At 41.7% G+C, this 21,665-nt stretch overlaps 1 protein-coding gene across 1 annotated transcript; it reads right to left on the bottom strand.

Annotated features, from left to right (window-relative positions):
* Positions 1-243: 243 nt before the first annotated feature.
* Positions 244-19,894, bottom strand: LOC132394804 (uncharacterized). Its single transcript, XM_059971211.1, has 5 exons — positions 19,669-19,894; positions 18,831-19,223; positions 14,869-14,970; positions 13,382-13,437; positions 244-1,340 (listed from the first exon to the last, which is right to left on the bottom strand). Exons 1-5 carry the CDS (start codon positions 19,892-19,894, stop codon positions 1,248-1,250), a joined length of 870 nt encoding a protein of 289 aa, XP_059827194.1. The 3' UTR covers positions 244-1,247.
* Between the last annotated feature and the right edge of the window lie 1,771 nt (positions 19,895-21,665).

The raw sequence follows: 21,665 nt of genomic DNA, 5'->3' as shown, positions 1-21,665 counted from the left end.
ACCACCAGGTTCAAGAACAGTTACTACCCCTCAACCATCAGGCTCTTGAGAAAAAGGGGATAACTGCACTCATTTAAGGACACTTTTATCTTGTTATTTCATGCTCATTATTTATTGTATTTTATTTATTATCTGCAATTGCACAGTTTGTCATCCATTGATCCTGTTTACAGTTACTGTTCTGTAGATTTGCCAAGTACTCCTGCAGGAAAAGAATCTCAGGGTTGTATGCGATGGCATGTATGTACTCTGATAACAAATTTTACTTTGAACTTTAATAAAGCTTGGTGCACCTGCACCCAGTGGCACAAGTCCCGTGGCATACAACTGCACACAAGTATAAAACCAAAGGAAAGAAGGGCTTGTGTTTACTTTATATGAACTCAGGATACCCCAACGTGCTTCACAGAAGCTGACATACTTTAGAATGTGTAGTTGTGGTTGTAGCATAGGGAACATTTTACCAGTTTTCAAACTGCAAGGTTGCAAAAGTGTGGCAATCTCATAATGTCTGATAGTTGCACAGTATCTAGGTGAGTATGGGGTTGAGTGGTGTGGAGAGAGGATCAGTGTGGTTGCCGATGCAAGGAATCAGCCTCGACCGAAGGACAGGGCTGTATATGGGATCTGCTGAAAACTATAAAAAGAAACTATAAAAAGAAACTATAAAAAGTACTGATAATCCACTGAGCATTTATAGACAAATGGGTGATTATACAAACATAGTTAAAAGAAAATTAAACAAGAAAAATTACAATATAGACGATAATCAAGTTGTTGTGTACTCAGTGGAAATTGACTACTGTAATGTCAGACCAAACACTAGGAAAATGTAGAAGATGAATCTCTTGGCATGAATTAGTGTCAAATTAAGTTTCACCCTCCGGTTACTATTGGCTTCAGTTCAGGTAGACTCAGATGTAGAGAGAGACTCACAGGGGCAGAAAATATTTGTTTCAGTGATGAGAATGCAACACCTTTTCAAACGTATATGTTGACAATATGTATTGAAGACTTGAAACAAATTCTCTCAAATGCGCTTTCCTTAATCTGATCAAGAAATTTCATTCTTCAGAGCACAAGCACCAGGAGATAATTTCTTGTCCATTGGCCAATTATTCCTTAATGTGTGTAGGTAACACATCTACACGTTTTGTTTGAACAAATAAAAACAATTCATACAAACAAGGTTGACATTATTTTATGAATAATTACTCAGTTTCTGAAAATGGCCTTCTTCTGTTGTATCACCACTCATCTGCCTTTCCAGTAATTCCTACATAGTCTGATGAGTTCACATCAGAGTATATTACCGTGGGGTTGCTTGTCGTTGGATTCTTCTGTTAAATAAAGAAAAAGGATCAGGTCACAAATTTTGTTAGAGTAATCTAGTAAAAATAAAATTTGATGCAATGAATTTTCTTGTTTTTTGAGAGTTGAACTATCATCAATAGAATTTCTGATTTTATTTTGCATTTCCAGAAATTCACTGGTGGGCGAAGCTTTAGCTGCTAACGCTAAGCTCTGGAACTCATAAGGACACAAGGACAGTAGGAATAGAAGCCGACATTAGCTCTCTAGTCATTCCTGTCTGCCCCACGTTTCCCCAAGATCTTTTACCTCAGTTCCATTTTCCGGTGCTACCCCACATCCCTCAGTATTCAATATATTATAATATTCAATATTCAAGAAGAGCCTAGTATGTCACCAAAGTCTTCAGCAAATGCGTGGGACCTTATCAAAAGCCCTCCAAAGATCCAAATATTGATTTCCCCCTTGTTTATTCTATTAGTCACAGCCTTTATAATTCAGTACATTAGTCAAAACATGATCTGGAGCAAAACAAGACGTGTTGCTCAGTGAACCCCAATATAGATGTTAATGATGTAAGAGATTTTACAGATGCTGGAAATCCTGAGCAACACACACAAGAGGCTGGAGGAACTCAACACATCAGGCAGTATCTACGGAGAGAAATGAATAGTTAATGTTTCATGCTTAGACGCTTCATTAGAATCAGAGATTCCAATGTCCTCATGACAAATCCTTCACTTCCATTGATGCTGCCTGACCTACTGAGTTCCTGCAACATTTTCTGTGTGTCACTTGTTATGGGCTCCAGCACTTTCTCTCCAACTAAATTTAGGCTAACAGCTTGGCAATTCTCCATTTTCTCTCTTCTTTTCCAAAATAGTCTGGTCACGTTTGCAATCCTCCAATCCGTAAGGGCAATTCTAAAACTTATGGAATTTTGGAATTCCCTCTCTAAACTTTTTCTGAAGTTCTAAGTTTGTTTCTATTTGGAGACCCTTCTTAAATATACTATATTGACCAAGCTTTTGGTAGTTTGACTTGCCATCAATTTTGTTTGATTTCACCTCCATATCATTCTTGGAATATTTTGCCATTGCAAATGGAATATTCCAGAAGATTCTGTTGCACCTGTTGTATAAACATGAATATATAAATTAGGATCAGGCATAGGCCATTTGGCCCCTCAAGCTTTCAATGCTATTTATTTCTTATTATGCTAATTAACTTTGCTTTATTATCTTAGCTCTGCCTTTCCATCTGCTCACGATAGCCTTTCACCAAAGTCTATAGCACCATAAGCATATTCAAAGACTCTGAATCAATGGCACCTTAAGGAAGCGAGGTGGAAAGACTCATTATGCCCTGACTGGAAAACGTTTGTCTCATTTTTCTCTTAGGCAAACGCCCCTTGATTTTTGAACTGATCCCAGAGTCTAGGTTCTTCCACAAGGAGAAACATCCTCTCTGCATTAATCCTGTTTTTGTGCTGGAAAGCTTTGAGACACTAATGACTCCATCCTACCAAGACCCATCGAGATCGTCCTGCCAAAGGGTCTCGGCCCGAAGCGTCGACTGTACTTTTTTTATTAGATGTTGCCTGACCAGTTGAGTTCCTCCAGCATTTTGTCTACGTTGCTAAGATTGGATTTGTTTCATTCAAGTCACCTCTCCAGGTTCGAAATCTCAGAGGTTACAAGCCTGGCTTTTCTAACCATCCCCCATACACCAGCCAACCCAGTAAACCAGTACAAAATTCAGCGTTTTCAATTTCAGTAATGCCTAATGCATTTGAAACACATTTCCCTATTTTGTATTCAGTTCCTCCAGTTTCCCAAATGACTTGGTGTACTGGCATGTTAGCCATTTGCAGATCACTCAGATCTCCGTGCATCTCTTGCTCTAAAATCCTTGTGCATTTCCAGTGATGGAACAAGATAACGCTTGTGTTCAGCACCATTCAATGCAATGAGTTACTTGACTCTTTTTGCCAATAAAACAATAAAGTATGCATGGACAACAACTTCCCACTTTTCACAAAGAGTGCTGAGCTATTAAAATGGCAGCTAATTCAGCCTTTCCAGTCTACTTTGTACTGTTATTGTTTTACCTTGTTCTACCTCAATGTACATGATCTGCATGACTGTTGGTAAGGTAAAACTTTTCACTGTATCTCTGTACGTGTAACAATAGTAAACCAATACCTATACCTATAATAAACCAATAACCAATAGTTAGTTATATCGTACACAATGAGAGCAATATCACGAATATTTATTTGTCCTCTTTTAACATTTGTAACTGATGGAATTACGGCCAGTTTAGGAAGAGTGATGCACCTGATCAGAAAATTGTCTTGAACTTCTTTATTTCTTTCATTTCTCTCCCTCCCACTCCAGTCGTTATTTAGTTTTCAGGATGTGCACAGGACAAGTTGTAGAATGCTGACTTCCACAGACACTTCAGAGATACCACTTCCCAATGAGATCTTACTGATGAACCATGCATCTGAGGTTCTGGTTTTTCAGGGCTGCCATCATAGCAAGTATTCTGTGGGAGACCTTTGGCTGTGACCTCTGTGGAAATCAAGGTCACATTGGATCTCAGCAACTCTATTAAATCATCTTCAGCAATAACTATCATGGCCTAGAGTTGTAGAGTACTACAGCCCAAACAGGCCTTTCAGCCCATCTAATACATGTTAGCATTGATGCGTACCCCGTAACTGGGTGTCTGACCAGCAGAGAAAGAAGACTCCATTGGAGTCTGGTGGTACCAAACTAAAGGTGTTTATTAGTAAACTACACAATACAATATCAAAAATGCAAATATACATATAAAACAAGTTAGTAAACCTAAAAGTGTAGGAATAATAATAGTCAATAATAAACAAGCTCTATCCATGTCTAGGAGTAAATGAATTGTCATAGGAAAGTATAGAGTTCAGTTCATAAATGCTGAGGGGGTTATGGTTGTTGTATTGTTGGAGAGGGAGAGAGAGCGAGCGAGATGTAACAGCTACAGCAGCCAAACCTTCTGTTGCTTTCATAATCCATCGTATCGTTGTGGTCATTCAGTTATGACCCCTCTGGTCTTTAGCAAGACTGTTCTTCTGTCACTCTGGCATGAGTGGACACACACACGTCCCCACCGGCCCTGCTGTAACACTGTGAGTTTTACTGACTGATCTCCTGGTTAGGTCTCTGAAGCCCCCACCTTTCTGTGGGTTCCCAACACTCAGTCAGTGTCCACTGGTGTGTCTGAAGGGTGTCTCTCCAGACCTGTCTTTTTATCCCCACTCACGGGGACTCAGCTATCCATCAATCCTGAATGACCGTGTCCATCAAATCAAGCCACTCCTGCTGTCTCCTGAGGAATGTAAACGAGCTAAGTAAAGTCCTTGTAGTGGAGGGTAAATAATCCAGGAAGAGTCATAATACAGTAAATCAACAGTCTCTCTCTGCCTCTTATCAGTAGCAAATGTTCTTGCCTGGGCTTTATCTCTCTCTCTCATGAGCAGCATAGCAACAGCAACAGTTCATAGTTCTCAGGAGGGTGGGGGTTGGGAATGGTTAACTCTGCACCCCATTGACCATCAGGTCTGTTCATCACTCATAACACCCCCATCCTTCTGGAAATTTTCACCAGAGTGAAAATGACCTAATAAAGCATATTACTGAATTACAGAGTTTAACAAAATACAGAAGTGGTCTTAACTACAAGAATAATACAGATACACTTTCAAATTAACATCTAGATAAACAATCAGCAATTACATTGTCACTCCCCTTTACATGTTATATTTTAATATCGAATTCCTGTAACAACAGACTCCAACTTAATAACCTCCTATTTTTATTTTTCATGTTAGCCAAGAATACCAAAGGGTTGTGATCAGTATAAACAATTAATGGTCTCTGTGCTGCACAGACGTAGACCTCAAAATGCTGAATTGCCAAGATAAGTGCCAACAATTCTTTCTCCCGGTGCCAAGGTTAACCCTTTCTTCACTGAACCAAGTCATTCTGACCCAAAAGGATTGTATTCCGTTTCAACTAAATCAGATACCTCAGACTCTTCCTGAGCTTCAACACTAGGTTCAGTATCCTGTGACACCACATCCTTCACATCCTGAACACAAGCAAATGGGACATCTGCCTCTTCTAGGCTTTCAATACCAGTCCCCTATTCAAATTTTAAGTTCCCCTGATCCTCCCAGGTACTCTCTGAGCAACTCCCCTTCGGAGTAAACTCAACCTTGCAGGTTAAAACAACCTCGTCTGCTAACCCAGCAGACTCCCTCAAGGTAGCAGCATCCTTTTCATCTAGGACTGCTTTAATATCATCGGGAACACACTTAAATTCCTCAACTGCAAACAGCTCTGTCAAGCCAGACAGATCATCCATGTTCAACCCTGGACCTTCTAACTGCCTCATCTGTTTCTCATCTTTACTCTGTGCCTCCATAACCTCCTTCCTCACTCCTAAGTGTCGACCTAGGGGTATCTTGTGAGCCAGGTTCGAAATTTCGTTCATTGACACCACTAAACCTGTTTCATCTCCCTTACTTTCTTTAGCTCCACTATTCTCCGTTTTACCATCCTCTAACCTCTCCTGGTACAAGATTGGTAAAAACATCTCTGCTAAATCAACCCTGGACTCAGTTAAACTGTCTCCTTTCTCAGCCGCCTTTCTAGACATGCTGAGAGTGATTGCGCATGCGGGATAAATCTTGGCATCGATGGGCGGGTCCTCAGCACCTGGGCTTTATCTCTCTCTCATGAGCAGCATAGCAACAGCAATAGTTTGTAGTTCTCAGGAGGGGGATTGTGAATGGTTAACTCCGCACCCCTTTGTCCATCAGGTCTGTTCATCACTCATAACAGCATGGTCTTCGGCCTTGTCCCAACTAACTGTACCTGAACCATAGCACTCCAAACCCATTCCATTCACGTACCTATCCAAACTTCTCTTAAATTCAACTATTGGCCTGTCATCTAGTTTGTAGCTTGTTGCACACTTACACTACCCTCTGTGTAACTTTCCCCCGCAGATTCCCATTGATTATTTCACCTTTCACCCTAAACCTATGACCTCTAGACTGAGTCTCACTCAACCTGACAGGAAAAAGCCTGCAAGCATTAATGGTATCTGTATCCCTGTGGTCTTCCGATCTGCTACTCATCGTTGCACCAGGGAGGTGATCTGGACTCTATATTCACAAATATAGTGGGCACTGGGATCTGCCAGCTTTCCGTGGTATCAAACTCAGCGCAGAGCAACCAAGCAACAATGGTTCTATTCTCCTTTACTCTTCAGCGGCATGGGCAAACTCAAAGCTCTAGAGAAGTATTGCCCCTGCAAAGTTCACCAAACAAACAGGCAGGATAGGTGAGCTAACATCAGCATCTACCCCCAGGACAATACCCTCAGCACTGATGTTCTGATCATGCTGAATTCCCACTGGTGAGCATGTCAGTGTGTCTACATACCTGGACCCTGACTTCTGAAATTAGAAAATTATTCCAAGCTCTGCTGTGGGTTTCCAGGAACACAAAGGAAAGTCCTTCCTTGATAAAGTATAACATCTTAAGCAACTCTAGGAATCCTTGGGCTGTGCTTCTTCAAACTGCAGAATCCATTCATTAACAGGAACACAAAAGGTCTGAGTCTACCCACCCCAGTTCTGTCAAATATCATATCTCAACCGATATCTACGGCGACAAATCCCGCACTGATCTACAAGTCTCTGTTTCTCTTCCCATTTACTATCCATTGGAAACTCTCTCTCTCTCCTATATCTCTATCTCTATGACCCTCTTTTCCTCCCTCTCTCTTGCTTACTCTTTCTCTATCTCTCTTTTTCTCTGTACACCTCACTCCCTCTCTATCTTTTTTCTCTCTTACTGTTTATCTTTATATTTCTCCCTCTCTATCACTCTATTTTGCTCTCTATCCATCTCGCTCTCCCTTTACCTCTCTCTCTGCCACTTTTTTACTCACTCACCATCCAAACTCCAGAATTAGAATCATGAACCTCCCAGGCCCACACCTCACTCCCCCCCCCGCTTTGTTATCAAAACAGCTGAACAGCTGACTGCGCTCCTCATCTCTTCATTATCTGCCTTTATTACTCTCATGCTATCTAAACCTTTTTCTGTCTCTCAGCCACTCTCTATCGGAACAGTTGGTGATATACATTAAAAGTGGGAGATGTCCATGCAACTTCTTTGACTTTTAGTAAGATTACACCTTGCCAGCGAGAAAATCTTGCGCCCACTTTCTGTTTTCTGTTAGATAGCCAATCTTTTATCCGGCCCAGTATGTCACCTCGTGCACCATTGCTGTGCACCATAACCTTTGAAACAGATATTTATATAATGTTCTGTGGAAAATCTAAGCATATCACATTTCACAATTCTCTTAGTCACACCATAGGTTATTTCAAAGAAGCTCAATCCGTTGGTCAAGCACGATTTCCTTTTCACAAAACCATATGAATTTAGCTGTAAACTTTTCTTTGAAGAGCCTTGCATTTCCTGGGCACTTTAACCTTATCAGCCTTGCTTCGGTGGACATTGAAGGGTACACAGCATTGTCAGAGGCCGCCATACCAGTAGGAGCGATTTCTCTATGATGAAGATATAGAGAAATGGCCACTTTATTAAGTGATTCAGAGACTCAGTTGTTGTTCAGACCAAACATCAGAATGGTGAAGAAACGTGGTCTCAGTGACTTTAACCGTGGAATGATTGTTGGTGTTGGTGGTGGTTTGAGTATTCCAGCATCCCCTGGATGTATCATGCCGGGAATGGTGCAAAAATCAAAAATCATCCAGCCAGCAGCAGATCTGTGGGTGAAAATGCCTTGTTAACGAGAGAGGTCAGAGGAGAATGTCCAGGCTGGTCCAAGCTGACAGGAAGGCAGCTAACCTCACGTTTCAACAGTGGCGTGCAGAAGAGTATCTCTGAACTTCAAAGCTGATGTGCTACAACCGCTGGAGGCCACAGATATACACTCAGTGGCTGCTTTATTAGGTACACTCCTAAAATGGCCACTGAGTGTGCATCTTTCCCCACAGAGAAACTACTGATACTGATTGAGAATTCTTTCTCTTTGCTGAATGTTTGAAAATTGCTGGTGGCTTTGCAACTACATACAAGCAAACCAAATCAAGTAAGACCAGTGGGAAGCGACACGGCATTAATTTGTCCAATTAAATCCTCAGTTCAATTCCCTTTTGATAATCTTGATGGTGGGTTTTGATTTCCTAGAGTTGCAGAGTCTCCTCCATGATTGGAATTGGGCTGATGGAAATCTGGTCATTTTTGTTTACAGTCAGCTTGATGTCATTAATCCATGACATCTTTGCCACACATGGGCTGGCTTCCAGATGCTGGCCCCAGCTGTCTGAAGGAAAAATTTGGCGAGGCCCTGGCTGTCTGTGGTGAACAGCTGACTATGGGGGAGGGGGACTACTGCACAGGATCGAAGTAAGCTTCAGAGAGTTGTAAACTTAGTGAGCTCCATCATGAGCACGGGCCTCCATAGCATCCAGGATATCCTCAGGGAGCGACGCCTCAAAAAGGCAGCATCCATTATTAAGGACCTCTACTACCCAGGACATGCCTTGTTCACATTGCTGCCTTCAGAAAGAAAGTACAGAAGCCTGAAGGCTCACACTCAGCGATTCAGGAACAGCCTCTTCCCTTCTGCCATCCGATTTCTCAATGGACATTGAACCCGTGAACACTACCCCACTACTTTTTGTTTCTATTTTTCCACAAACTGCACTTATTTAACATATATATATATATATATATATAAATGTAATTCACATTTTTTCTATTATTATGAATTACAATGTCCTGCTGCTGCAAATAAAACAAAATTTCACGACAGAAGCCACTGATATTAAGCCTGATTCTGATTCTGATTTAGAGCTGTCTGAAACTGGTGAAAAGGGACATCGGTGCCCTGAGCCTGCACACCAGGTGAGGTTTTTTTAGGGGCAAGGGTCGACAATTGCGCAACTAGAGCACCAGATCATATTTCCATCACCTCAGCCTCCAACATTCACCTGCCTGGCCAATCTTGATCACAGAAATGAGAAAACCAAAAATGCAGATGCTGCAAATTTAAAATGAAAGTAGAGAAAATTATTGAAATACTTCACTGGTCTGATAGCATCTGTGAAAAGAGCATGAAAGTTAATGCTTCAGATCAAAGACTTTTGCCCTTAACTGTCAATAGATCTGGGAGATCTCCCCTATTCTCCATCCCATGTTCCCTGTCTTGCATTTCCTGTGCCCTGTCCTCTCTGCCTTGACACCTGTCCTCTGTTTCTTGTTCTCTATTCCCTGTCACAGTCCTCTCCCTCCTGTCCCCGTCCCCTGTCCTTCCCTGTCACCTGTCCCCTGCCCCCCCCCTCCCATTCCCAGTCTCCTATTTCCAGTTCCGTCTCCCATTCTCAGTCCAGGTCCTCTATCCCCTGACCCCTGCCCCTTGACCCCATGGCCTCTATCTCCATCATCACCACTGTCCAGCTGCCAAGCCAAGTGTGTCTTTAAGGACTGAATCTCCTTTGGTGTTGCTATGCAACAGTCTTGGAAGTTGCATTTAATTTGTGGGAACACAATTGGGACTTTGTAAGCCATGTTTCTGCACTCTTTCTGAGCATAGGATACAACATCTTAAAACTTGTGTCCTTCTTTTGCAATGGAGAGACCCAACTGAGCACTCAAAATGAACACGGTGATGTTGTGCACCAAATCTAATTTCCAGGCAATGATTTCCAGATGGATTTAAATTGAGGGATTCAGGTAAAAAATTGGGGCATCTTAGCCATTCTGTTCTACCTTCGCCTTCTAAAAAAATCTGTTGCTTGTTTCATACCACTGAATTGAGAAAAGCAGAAGAGTGAGATTCATTACTAATTGTAACATTATAGGGGTTAGTTTAAAGGGGCTTGTGGCTTTTCATTGTCATATCCTGCAGCAAAGCATAGCTGGTCACTTTGGTGGTCACCTCCATTTCCTTTTGTTATTTTTGTGCTTTTAGGTCAGTTAATGTCTGTATATCTGCACCGGGCTTTTAGGTAAACACAATCCAGAAGCAGAAGTGAGCTAAATGTCAACCGTGATGTGTGAAGTCACTTTGGCGTGAACATCTAGCTCTCCAAGATGGAAGAACACTGAGTGTAACCATCCACAATTGCAAATCATGTTTACGTTAATTAGAACAGATGCAATATTTTTCCTTGGACTGTTTGTCACGGTTATAAATAATTCACAAATGGATAAAATATCATTTAAAAGGAGAATGCGTTTTCGCTTTAAAAAGATTCTAACATTCAAACAGTAGTTAGTTGGAAAACTTTCATACTTCAGTCATAATACAAATGATAGAAATGCAGAAAATGAAAGCAAGAGGCAGCATTCTTTATAATAACAGCCAATCGCCTCAGTACTCTTGATGGTGTGATCTCTTTAGTCATCTAACTCCTCCATGAATATACAGTATCTAATCATTTTGTTTCCCAGGCGTTCCCACTAATTGGTGAAGGTACAAATAACACTGAGCACTGGGGCTGTCCATGTGGAGTTTGCATGCTTTCCCGGGTGGGTCAGCTTCCTTCCACATTCCAGAGAGGCACAGATTGCCCATTTGTTAGCCACTGTAAATTGTGGGGTAGAATCTAGGGGAGTTAATGGGAATGTGGGGAGAATGAAATGGGATTAATATAGGATCATGTTGGCATGGAGCCTCAGGGAGGCTGTGTCCATCATTAAGGACCTTCACCATCGGGGACGTGTCCTCTTCTCGTTAGTATCAGAATCAGGTTTGTTGTCATGAGCATATGTTGTGAAATTTGTCGTGCTTATGCAGAGGAGGTACAGGAGCCTAAGGATCCACACATAATGCTTGAGGAACAGCTTCTTCCTCTCCACCATCAGGTTCCTCAATAGTCCATGAATCCACGGACACCATGTCACTATTCCTTGTTTGCGTGATTTATTTATTTTATTTTTTAATTGTTACTTAGTCTAATGGGTAAGTTTGCTGATAACATGAAGTCATATATCGCAAGCATGGTTGCCCAAGGACGCAGCAGGACACAGATTAGCTGAATTCCAAAGATCTGTGCAGGAGCCTGAACTGTCCACAAACTCATGGACACCACATCATTATTCCACTTTTGCACTAGTTATTTATTTCTGTAGCTTAGAGTAATTTTAATGTCTTGCACAATATTGCTGCTGCACAGCATATTTCATGACATATGTCCGCGAGGGGTTTGCAGAGGCTATGGGCCAGGTGCAAGTAGTTAGAGGACCACGTCAGCATGAAGTAGATGGGCCAAAGGGCCTGTTTCTGTGCTGTAGCAGTCTATAACTTTATGGCACTTGCTCAACTATTCTGGTTCCTGTTTTCAATGTGCTGCTTAGATCTCCAGCTACTGTATCTGCCAACATCATCGTCATTGTTACGTGTCGTGTTGTATGACGTGGGTGACCATGGTCTTTCCATGACCGTGATTATTCTTGGTAATTTTTTTAAGAAAGGTGGTTTGCCATTGCTTTCTCCTGGGCAGCCTCTTTACAAGATGGGTGACTCCAGCCATTATCAATGCTCTTTGGAGATTGACTGCTGGCGTCAGTGGCCGCATAACCAGGACGTGATATGCACCAGCCGCTCGTACGACCACCCACCACCTGCCCCCATGGCTCCACCTGGCCCTGATTGGGGAGGAAAAGGCTAAGCAGGTACTACACCTTGCCCAAGAGTGACCTGCAGGCTAGCGGAGGAAATGAGTGCCTTACACCACCTTTGGAAGAGAAGTATCTCCACCCCAGCACCCGACATGTCAGCAACAGGTTTGGAAAGGTTATGTTCCAGGTGCATTTATGTAGAAGATCAGGTTGGCATGGACCAGAGGCTCAATGGCCTGTTTCTGAGCTACAGCAGTCTTTGCTAACACCCTGTGTTAAAGAGTTCCTTGCCTCTGCTGCCCTTCCCCATGAAACTGTTTCCTTGTCCTTGAACCATCTGCGATTGGGAAGATGATATGTTACAGCAATGTTACTCATTTTGGGGAACTATGCATAAGTTAAGGCATATGCAACAGTTGTGGTCATGCACAATGAAACACAGAAAGCTCATGATACAACCATTTCACAGAGGAATATTGCTTGTGTTCAAACACGGTGTTGGGAATGTGATTATTGTGATGTATAGCCTTTCAATTCTCATCTCCGTGTCCTCAGTACGATCATCTGAAAGCCCAGCCATAGTCCTACAGTCAATGGCCTCTTTATCAGGTACCTCCTGTACCTAATGAAGTGGCCACAGAGTGTATATTCCTGGTCTTCTGTGCTGTAGCCCATCCACTTTCAAGTTTGATGTAACATGCGTTGAGAGAGACTGCTCTGCACACCACTGCAATAATGCGTTGACTTTGAGTTACTGTCATTTTCCAGTCGGCTTGAACCAGTCTGGCCATTCTTCTCGGACCTCTCTCATTAACAAGGTATTTTCACTCACAGAACTGCCGCTCACCGGATGTGTTTGTTTTCCGCATCATTCTCTGGAAGCTCTAGAGACAGGTGTGCATGGAAATCATGGGAGGTCAGCAGTTTCTGAGGCGCTCCACTAAGTCATACAGTCACACTTCTTCCCCATTCTGGCCTGAGCAACAACTGAGCCTCTTGACCATGTCTACATACTTTTATGCATTGAGTTGCTGCTATGTGATTGGATAATTAGATATCTGCATTAACAAGCAAGTGTACAGGTGTACCAGTAAAGAGACCACTATATGTATGTATGTAGGTCAGTCACTATATGTAGAATGCTGATGCACAGCTTTACCATACCATCCTGTTTCTCCACCATTCCACTAACACTAGTACAACATCTCCTGCCAATAACCAGTATCAGATGAGCCAAGGTGTTCTCTAAATACATATTAGAGAGCCCATATCTTTGCAGACTGTGGAGGAGCAGCAATTCAAGAAACAAATATCTACATGGATAAAATAACCTCAACTTTCCCCATGGTTGTGCTTACCTGACCATTCTGAGAAGCATTTCCTTTTTTTGATCGCTTTTGAGCTCGTTTAGAATCTAAGGAGAAAAAAAAACTCATGTTATTCCCCCTTTGGCAATGAGCAGTTGCTGGTCAGAACCTTGAATTGATACACTCCAGCCAAAATAATTATATATTAAACATTTAAAGTTGTGCAGCTAACATTTTAACTAATTTTCTCTTCTGTCAAGATTATAACGAGTTTCTGTCATGCATATTATGTACTGTACTTAATTAATTTTTCTCTTTCAATATTTGTTATTAGTTTCTGCATAGAGGAATACAGAGTACAACAAGATTTATATTATAAGTCAAAAGAAAAAATAGTACCCAATACATTGTATTAGAAATACTGTTACAATCACAACACCCTGTATTCATAAAAATTGAATTAAATCATAATATTGAAATATAATAATTTTGTTATACAGAAAAAATCTAAACCCACTACCAAAGTCAGAGCTGTTAGGAAAAGCAAGAAAAAAGGTAAAAAAAAAACCCTTATCATATAATAAAATATATTATTAACCACCATCTGTAAAATAACTCAGAAATGGTCCCCACAATGTATAAAAGTCTCGGCTAGATTCAAAAACTGAACATGGGATCTTCTCTAAATTTAAGCATAACATCCCGTAACCATTGAGCATGAATAGGTGGAACAGTTAATTTTTAACTGGAAGAAAAATGCTCTATCATAGATTCATTTAACATATAGGATTGCAGAATATTCTATCATTTAAAATTTTATAGGAACTTCACAGCACTAATATTTAGTTATTACATTTATTAGTATTTTTTTATTTTATTACTTTTGTGAAATGTTAATGTTGAGGAAATAATGGGTTCATGAGCAACAGTGGTTTCTACACCCATCCTAATTTGGGCGCCATGTATAACAGACACTCAACTCAACCCATAAGGTTGCCATGCAGAGAAAAGTTAAAATGTTACTGACTACACATATCATCATTGTGTCATGGAGAAATAGGATGGTGTGGTAAAGCCATGCATGGTGTAGAAACTGACCGACATACCTTCACTCAGTGGCCACTTTATTAGGTACATCTGTACGCTTGCTCATTACTGCAAATACCGTGTCTAATTAGCCGATCCTGTGGTAGAGCTGTGTCGTTTGGTGTCTTTGACCATGACTGTACTCAGCAAATTTTCCTGCTGAAGGCTCTTGACCCAAACATCGACTGTTTACTCTGCTCTACAGATGCTGCCTGACCTGCTGAGTTCCTCCAACACTTTGAGTGTTGCTGTGGATTTCCAGTGTCTGTCAGTTCTCTAGTGTTTTTAATGTTGTTTTAATGTGGCTAAACTGATCTCAGTTTGATGAAGTACAATATACAACCCATATAACAACACAGTTTTGTGTATTAATAAAATAATTGAAAGCTGTAGAAAACATACAAATATAATGCTCAAGTATAGGTAGGCTGTGCTATGTCATAATTTCTCACCTCTATGCATCTTCATGGTAAAACAGAAGAAAAACAAAATAAGAGTAAGAGTAACATATCGAATGTTGTCATTGAATCCTGACGTTTTCTTCTTGTCTGTATCTGTGGAACAAGTCAGGATTGGAAGTTCAAAGTTCAAAGTAAATTTTATTATCAAAGTACATATTTGTCACCATAAACAACCCGTGGATTCATTTTCTTGTGGATATACTCAACAAATCTCTAGAATAATAAGTATAACAGAATCAATGAAAGACGGCTCAGCGAAGGTGTTCAACCAGGGTGCAGAAGACAACAAACTGTGCAAATGCAAAAAGGAGAAACAATAATAATAAATAAATGAGCGATAAATGTCAAGAACATGAGATGAACAGTCCTTGAAAGTGAGTTCATTGGTTGTAGGAATATTTCAATGATGGGGCAAATCAAGTTATCCTCTTTAGTTCAAGAGCCTGATGGTTGAGGGGTAATAACTCTTCCTGAACATGGTGTTGTGAGTCCTGGGGCTCTTGTACCTTCTTCCTGATGGCAGCAGTGAGAATATATATTCAGATATTTCAACCTTAACAATTGTCAAGCCAGTACGTTCATTTAGAAAGGAGGGGATGTCCAGCATGGGGAAAATTGGAACTTCCGCTAATTTCCCACTTAGATTTAGTTTCTACATATGAATATAAAAATAAACATCTTATAAATATATAAATCAGCAGTTTTATATAAAGTGGCCATACTTGCATTAACTGCTTCCATATAAGTACAAGTGAAAAATCAATTCTTTGGTTAATGTAGGTTTATTTTAAAACTGATTCTCTCTCTGTGCGTGTTGAAAGGAACACTTAAAAGACTTTTTGACTTTTAGGGTGTGCCTGAGAAAAAGAAAACAATGTCACTCGCTTTCTGATCCTCTTACTTAGGTGGGATAGGGTTAGGGTTGTCATAGCTGACCTTAATGACACTATGAAAAAGAAATGATATTTTTACTAATCTTTTGTGATTTTCTGACATTGTTGCTATTATAGATAAGGGCAAACTAGTTGTGGTCTATCTGAACCCTCAGAAAGTCTTTGGTGAGGTACCACAGGACAGATTGTTGATAATTAGACTGCACACTATTGCGAGTAACATACTGACTTGGAATGAAGATTGTTTAACGCATAAAAAGTAAAGATTAGGAATCGGACTAGACATAACCTGACAAGATTCAGTTTAGGAGGTTTTGACTAGTGTGGGTATAGGAAGGTGGAGAGTGAACGAATCCATGCTGGGGTATCAGCTACTTACTGGATATGGTGAAATGTTGTTAAGGGAATCGAGTTTAGTATATATGAGACAGCTGGTGATATGAAGTACAGAGACAAAGCACTTCAGCGTGCATGACAGCAAAGCAGTTAGCGCAATGTTATCAGAGTGTCAGCAACCTGGGTTCAGTTCCTGCTGACGTCTGTAAGAAGTCTGGACGTTCTTCCTGTGACTATGTAGGTTTCCACCAGGTGCTCTGGTTTCCTCCCACATTCGAAAGATGTACAGATTAGTAGGTTAATAGATTGCATGTGTATTAGGCAGTGCAGGCTTGTTGGGCCAGAAAGGCCTGTTACCACACAAAATGAAAAAAGAAAATAGACAGAAGATGCAGAATCCAGATGATAAATCATAATGGGCAATTTCCTAATGTCTGCTCGTTGTCTGCCAAGATTATTGTCCATCACTCCTATCCACTCCCCCTGCCCCATTCTACCTGCATCTGGTTCCACCTATCACCACCCAGCCTTTCTCCCATCTCTTTCTGATGGTTATAAACCGCAATCTTTCCTCTTCCCTCGCAGTCCTGATGGAGGCTGTTGTCCCGAAACTTACTCTTTTTGTATCTGCGGATGGTGTTTAAGCCTGGTGGCAGTGTGGTCTGTGACAAAAATCCAAATGTGTTTCATGATGGCACAGTTAAAATTTGTGACTGGGTAATGATGTGGCAAGTTGAATATAATGTGTAAAAGTGCAAGGGAGGAAAAGAGGAAGTAGGAGTATTTTCAAATGGTATGAGATTGAATGTCTTAATATTCTGAGGGAGCTGGTTGTCCTTATAATTTTTATTAATTTACAGACGAGGCACAATAACAGTCCCTTCTGGCCCAATGAGTCCCCGGTCGCCCAATAAAAGATCAATGTAACTTTATTATCAAAGTACATATATTTCACCATGTACTACCCTGAGATTTATTTCTTGTGGGCATTCACAATAAATACAAAGAAACACAATAGAAACAGCAAAGATGGACAAGCAACCAAGGTGCAAAATCACACCCACGTGACCAATCCATACGTCATCGGAACCTGGGAGGAAACCGAGGCACCCGGAGGAAACCCGCACGGTCACGGGGAGAACGTACAAACTCCTTACAGACGGTGACGGGAATTGAACCTGGGTCGCTGGTGTTGTTATAGCATAATGTTAACTGTGACGTTCCATGCAAACTCAGAAATAACATACAGGTGCAGTAGGCGAAGGTCAGTAAGTGATTTGAAATTTCAACATTATATATGCTGAAAATACAAAATATAAAAAACATTTGGAAGGTCTTCAGCCTGAGCTATTAACTCATTTCCTCTTTCCACAGATCTGGTCTGACCTACTGAATGTGTTTATGCTACGTGTATGCTGGCCTTTATTGTAAGAAGATTTGAGTACAAAATGAGAAGCCTTGTGTGCTAGGTGCAATCTTAACATCCTCTCTTAAATGACAGCAGTTTAGATGGAGAGCAGCCAAGATGCAGCAGAATGGTCTTGGGACACTGGATCTGTCAATGAGGAGCACATTAGTGGGCAAAGCTATCGTTCTCTTGAGGTTAGTGCAATGGAAATTCATTAAAACATATAACATGAGGAGTGGACGAGATAGCATGAATGTATGGAGAGTGGCTTAAGGTCACAGCCTCAAATAATGGGCAGGCCATTCAGGCATGAGGTCTTCAGTCTGAAAGCGGTGAACGTTTGGAGTTTTCTAACCTATGGCGAGAAGACAGTCTGTGGAGAAGAGTGTGAATTTTTAGAAAACACATCTTTGAGATTGATGCACCATCAATAACTCACACTGAGATGTAGGCGAGATATCGGCTTTTATTGACTGGAAGAAGGAACCAGGAGTGAGTGTCTATCATACAAGGTCTTGGAGACTGAGGCCGAGCTTCAGGCCGCAGATCTCCTTTATACAGGGGCCTGTGGGAGGAGCCACAGGAGCAGTCAGCAGGGGCGTGTCCCGACAGGCACATAGTTCACCACAGAGATAATCTTTAAAACGTGCCAACTCTTTAGTGTTGTACACATGCTCCAATCTTCTTTTGTGATTAGGCGTCAAATTCTGTAAATTAGCCCTCAGGATTCCTGTGCTGTTTAAGTACATTGAAAACCTGCATGAATGCAACTCGCTGGGCTCGTCCTGCCTCATTTTAAATACAATTTCAAAGTTCAAGGTAAGTTTATTGTGGAATATGTTTATGTAACCATATACTATCCTGAGATTCAATTTCTGGCAGGCATTCACATCAGAATAAATAAAGACAATAGAATCAAGGGTAAAAACTACACACAAGGACTGGCAAACAGACAATGTGCAAAAGAAATATATAGACAGATACTGGGAACATTAGTCCTTGAAAATGTGTCTATAGGTTGTGCATCAGATCTATGTTGAGGTGAGTGAAGTTATCCACGTTGGTTCAGGAGCCTGACGGTTAAAGTTTAATAACTGATCCTGAACCTGATTATGTGGGACCTAAGGCTCCTATACCTCCTTCGTGCTGAGAAGAGAGAAAGGCACAGGGGAAAAAGTCCTTAAAAGTGTTTTCTGTGCGCCAGAACTAACTCCTCAACGCTTTAGAAGATAACCACAGTTAATACATTTCCCCTTCTACAGTCCGAACCCAAACATTCTCAGCAAATGGAACAAGACTACTGGGAAATTACCTACCCGTTATTTCCTCGTGGTCAGTTTCATTTGTGTTGTCAGCCTGGACAGTTAAGTTAAACCTTCCTCTTTGGATTCCTCTCGCCTGGCTAACAGATAATTGATAAAGGCCACTGTCGTTAATTTGCAAATGTTTCAGCAGCAGCGAGGCGTTCTCCGGGAAAAGAACAACCCGGTGTTGATAGAGATCTGAGTAAGACAGGACTTGGTTGCATTCATTGGCGTTGCTATTTTGCTCTGATATGCATCTGTATTCCACAATTCTTTTCCCGGCCCTGCTCCATTTGATCCGCAGATAACCCTGCGGGTCCGAGATTGTGTAAGAGGCGGGGAGGAGCACAGAATGGTCCACTCTTCCCTTCAAACTGTTCTGATGTACCCGCAGGGTTGCAGCGGCTAAAGGTGGAGAGTGATACAAAACGAAATGACATTTAAAAGATAACGCTTAAACGACACTGATTCACTAATTACAAAAACAAAGACACTCGCCAGTGTTTGACATTCCGCCGCCTCCGTAGACATTGGGAGCAGGAGTGGGCCATTCGGCCTCCGAACCTGCACCGCCGTTCAATCCGATCATGGCGAATGTCAATACCGTGTTACTGCTCCTTTCTCAGGACCACGATCGCTTTGCCATCCACAAAGTGACAAAGAAGAGAAAATCTGCAGATGCTGGAAATCCAAGCGACACGCACGAGTGCTGGAGGAACTCAGCAGGCCAGGCAGCATCTCTGGTTGCTGAGACGCTTCAGCAGACTGGAGGGGTAAAAGAGTCGCTGAAAGTGTTTCCTGTCCATCACAACAACGCTTTAAAGGATAACCACAGTTAATATACTCTAACCTGCTGCAGTCCGAATGCAAACATTCTCAGCAAACGGAGCAAAAGACAGCAGTCGGACGTCTCGCCCCGAAACGTCGCCTGTACTCTTTCCCACAGATGCTGCCTGGCCCGCTGAGCTCCTCCGTGTTCGAGATCGCCTGTTGCTGGAGCCCATCCACTCCGAGGTTCGACGGGTTGTGCGTTCAGAGATGCTCTTCTGCACATCACTGCTGTAACGGGTGGCCATTTGAGTTACTGTCGCCTTCTTGTGAGCTGGAAGAAACAGTCTGGCCGTTCTCATTTGATCTCCTAATGTACCTAACTCCTTCAGTACTTTAATTACTTGTCCTCAGTTGTCTTCTGTGGTCGAGAATTTCAAATGAACACAACACTGGGATTTGGCTAGGTCTGGACTCCAAAAGAATCTGAAGAGCTTCGAGACCATCTCGGTGGGGGATGGAGGTATATAGGGACTGGGCGTCCATGATGGAAATAAGACGGAGGGGGCCTGGGAACTTAAAATCATTGAAAAAATTCAAAGCATGAGAAGGGACATGAACGTAGCTGGGAAGAGATTGAACAAGGGGGGATAAGACTGTGTCAAGGTATGCAGAAATGAGTTCAGTGGGACAGGAGCAAGCTGAGACAAACTCAGGTCGGAGGAACAACACCATATATACTGGCTGGGTAGCCTCCAACCTGATGGAATGAACATCGACTTCTCTAACTTCTGTTAATGCCCCTCCTCCCCTTCTTACCCCATCCCTGACATATTTGTTTGCCTGTTCTCCATCACCCTCTGGTGCTCCCACCCCTCCTTTCTTTTTCCTGAGGCCTCCCGTCCCATGATCCTTTCCCTTCTCCAGCTCTGTATCACTTTCACCAATCACCTTTCCAGCTCTTAGCTTCATCCCACCCCCTCCGGTCTTCTCCTATCATTTCGCATTTCCCCCTCCCCCCCCACTACTTTCAAATCTCTTAGTATCTTTCCTTTTGGTTAGTCCTGCCGAAGGGTCTCGGCCCGAAACGTCAACAGCGCTTCTCACTATAGGTGCTGCCTGGCCTGCTGTGTTCCACCAGCATTTTGTGTGTGTTGTTGTTTGAATTTCCAGCATCTGCAGATTTCCTCATGTTTACAGACAGTGGGATTATTTCTTATGATTATTCTCTATCTATTTAACCTGTCAATAACCAAATATTTCATTATACCACAGAGCGGGATTGAGTTATTTACCATAATGAAGTTGTTATTAAACAATGCAATGAGATATCCAGGACTATTAAAGATCATGTGGGTTTAGCTAATGACGTTTAGCAGAATCTGTCCCTTTTGGGAGTGAATTTTGGAACTGGTGTTTAAATGTTATTGGATATGTATTGCTTCACAAGTTCTTATAGTCTCTTTAATGGCAACTTTAATAACCTAAGTGTTTGCATTCCACATGCCATTCTAAATCTCTTTTTGGTGATTTTGTTTGTCTTCATACCATGAAGTTGTGTTTAAGTACCATCGATTGCTGTTAAATGCCTTGATATATGGTATGAAAGTGGGTAACTTTTTATTGTGTTTCCTCATGCTTTTAAATCTTTATCTGTATTATTTGATGTCATGAGTGCTGGTGTCCTTTTGTCCTGTATTCACTCAGACATATAAACAGTAGAGTGATCCCCAGAGTTTTCTGTGGATCAACAGGGGAAGATGTTGGATTTGAAATGCGGAAGAAAATGTCAAACACGAATGCGTCGGGTACAGATGCAGCAGACAGATCTAATGTCTTTGCTCCTGCCTTGTGCTTGGAGATGGAGCCTGTCATTTTGTGGAATTGTTTTACGTGCTCCAGTTTGCAGCAGTCACTTAGTTTGGTCAGTGTATTAAAGAAGATATCATGATGCTTCAGGTAATCTGCTGAACTCAAGGTCATTTCCAAATGAGAGGTTATTTGTGAGATGCTCTTTGGTTGGATACAACATGCAGATTTTTGACGGTTGGAGTCAGTTTCTGTTTTGCGTGAATCAAG

This window comes from Hypanus sabinus, chromosome 5, assembly GCF_030144855.1.
Source record: "Hypanus sabinus isolate sHypSab1 chromosome 5, sHypSab1.hap1, whole genome shotgun sequence".
In the NCBI taxonomy this organism is placed as follows: domain Eukaryota; kingdom Metazoa; phylum Chordata; class Chondrichthyes; order Myliobatiformes; family Dasyatidae; genus Hypanus; species Hypanus sabinus.
This window is presented reverse-complemented; position numbering and strand designations above follow the sequence as displayed.

What these genes read in the sequence shown, in the direction of transcription:
- LOC132394804 (XM_059971211.1), bottom strand. Translation starts at nt 19,894, where the DNA reads ATGGCCACCCGTTACAGCAGTGATGTGCAGAAGAGCATCTCTGAACGC. An exon ending in TACCATGAAGATGCATAGAG is followed by an intron (nt 13,438 to 14,868) that starts GTGAGAAATTAT and finishes TTTTCTCCTTAG; the next exon opens with ATTCTAAACGAGCTCAAAAG. An exon ending in ATGCTTCTCAGAATGGTCAG is followed by an intron (nt 1,341 to 13,381) that starts GTAAGCACAACC and finishes TTTATTTAACAG; the next exon opens with AAGAATCCAACGACAAGCAA.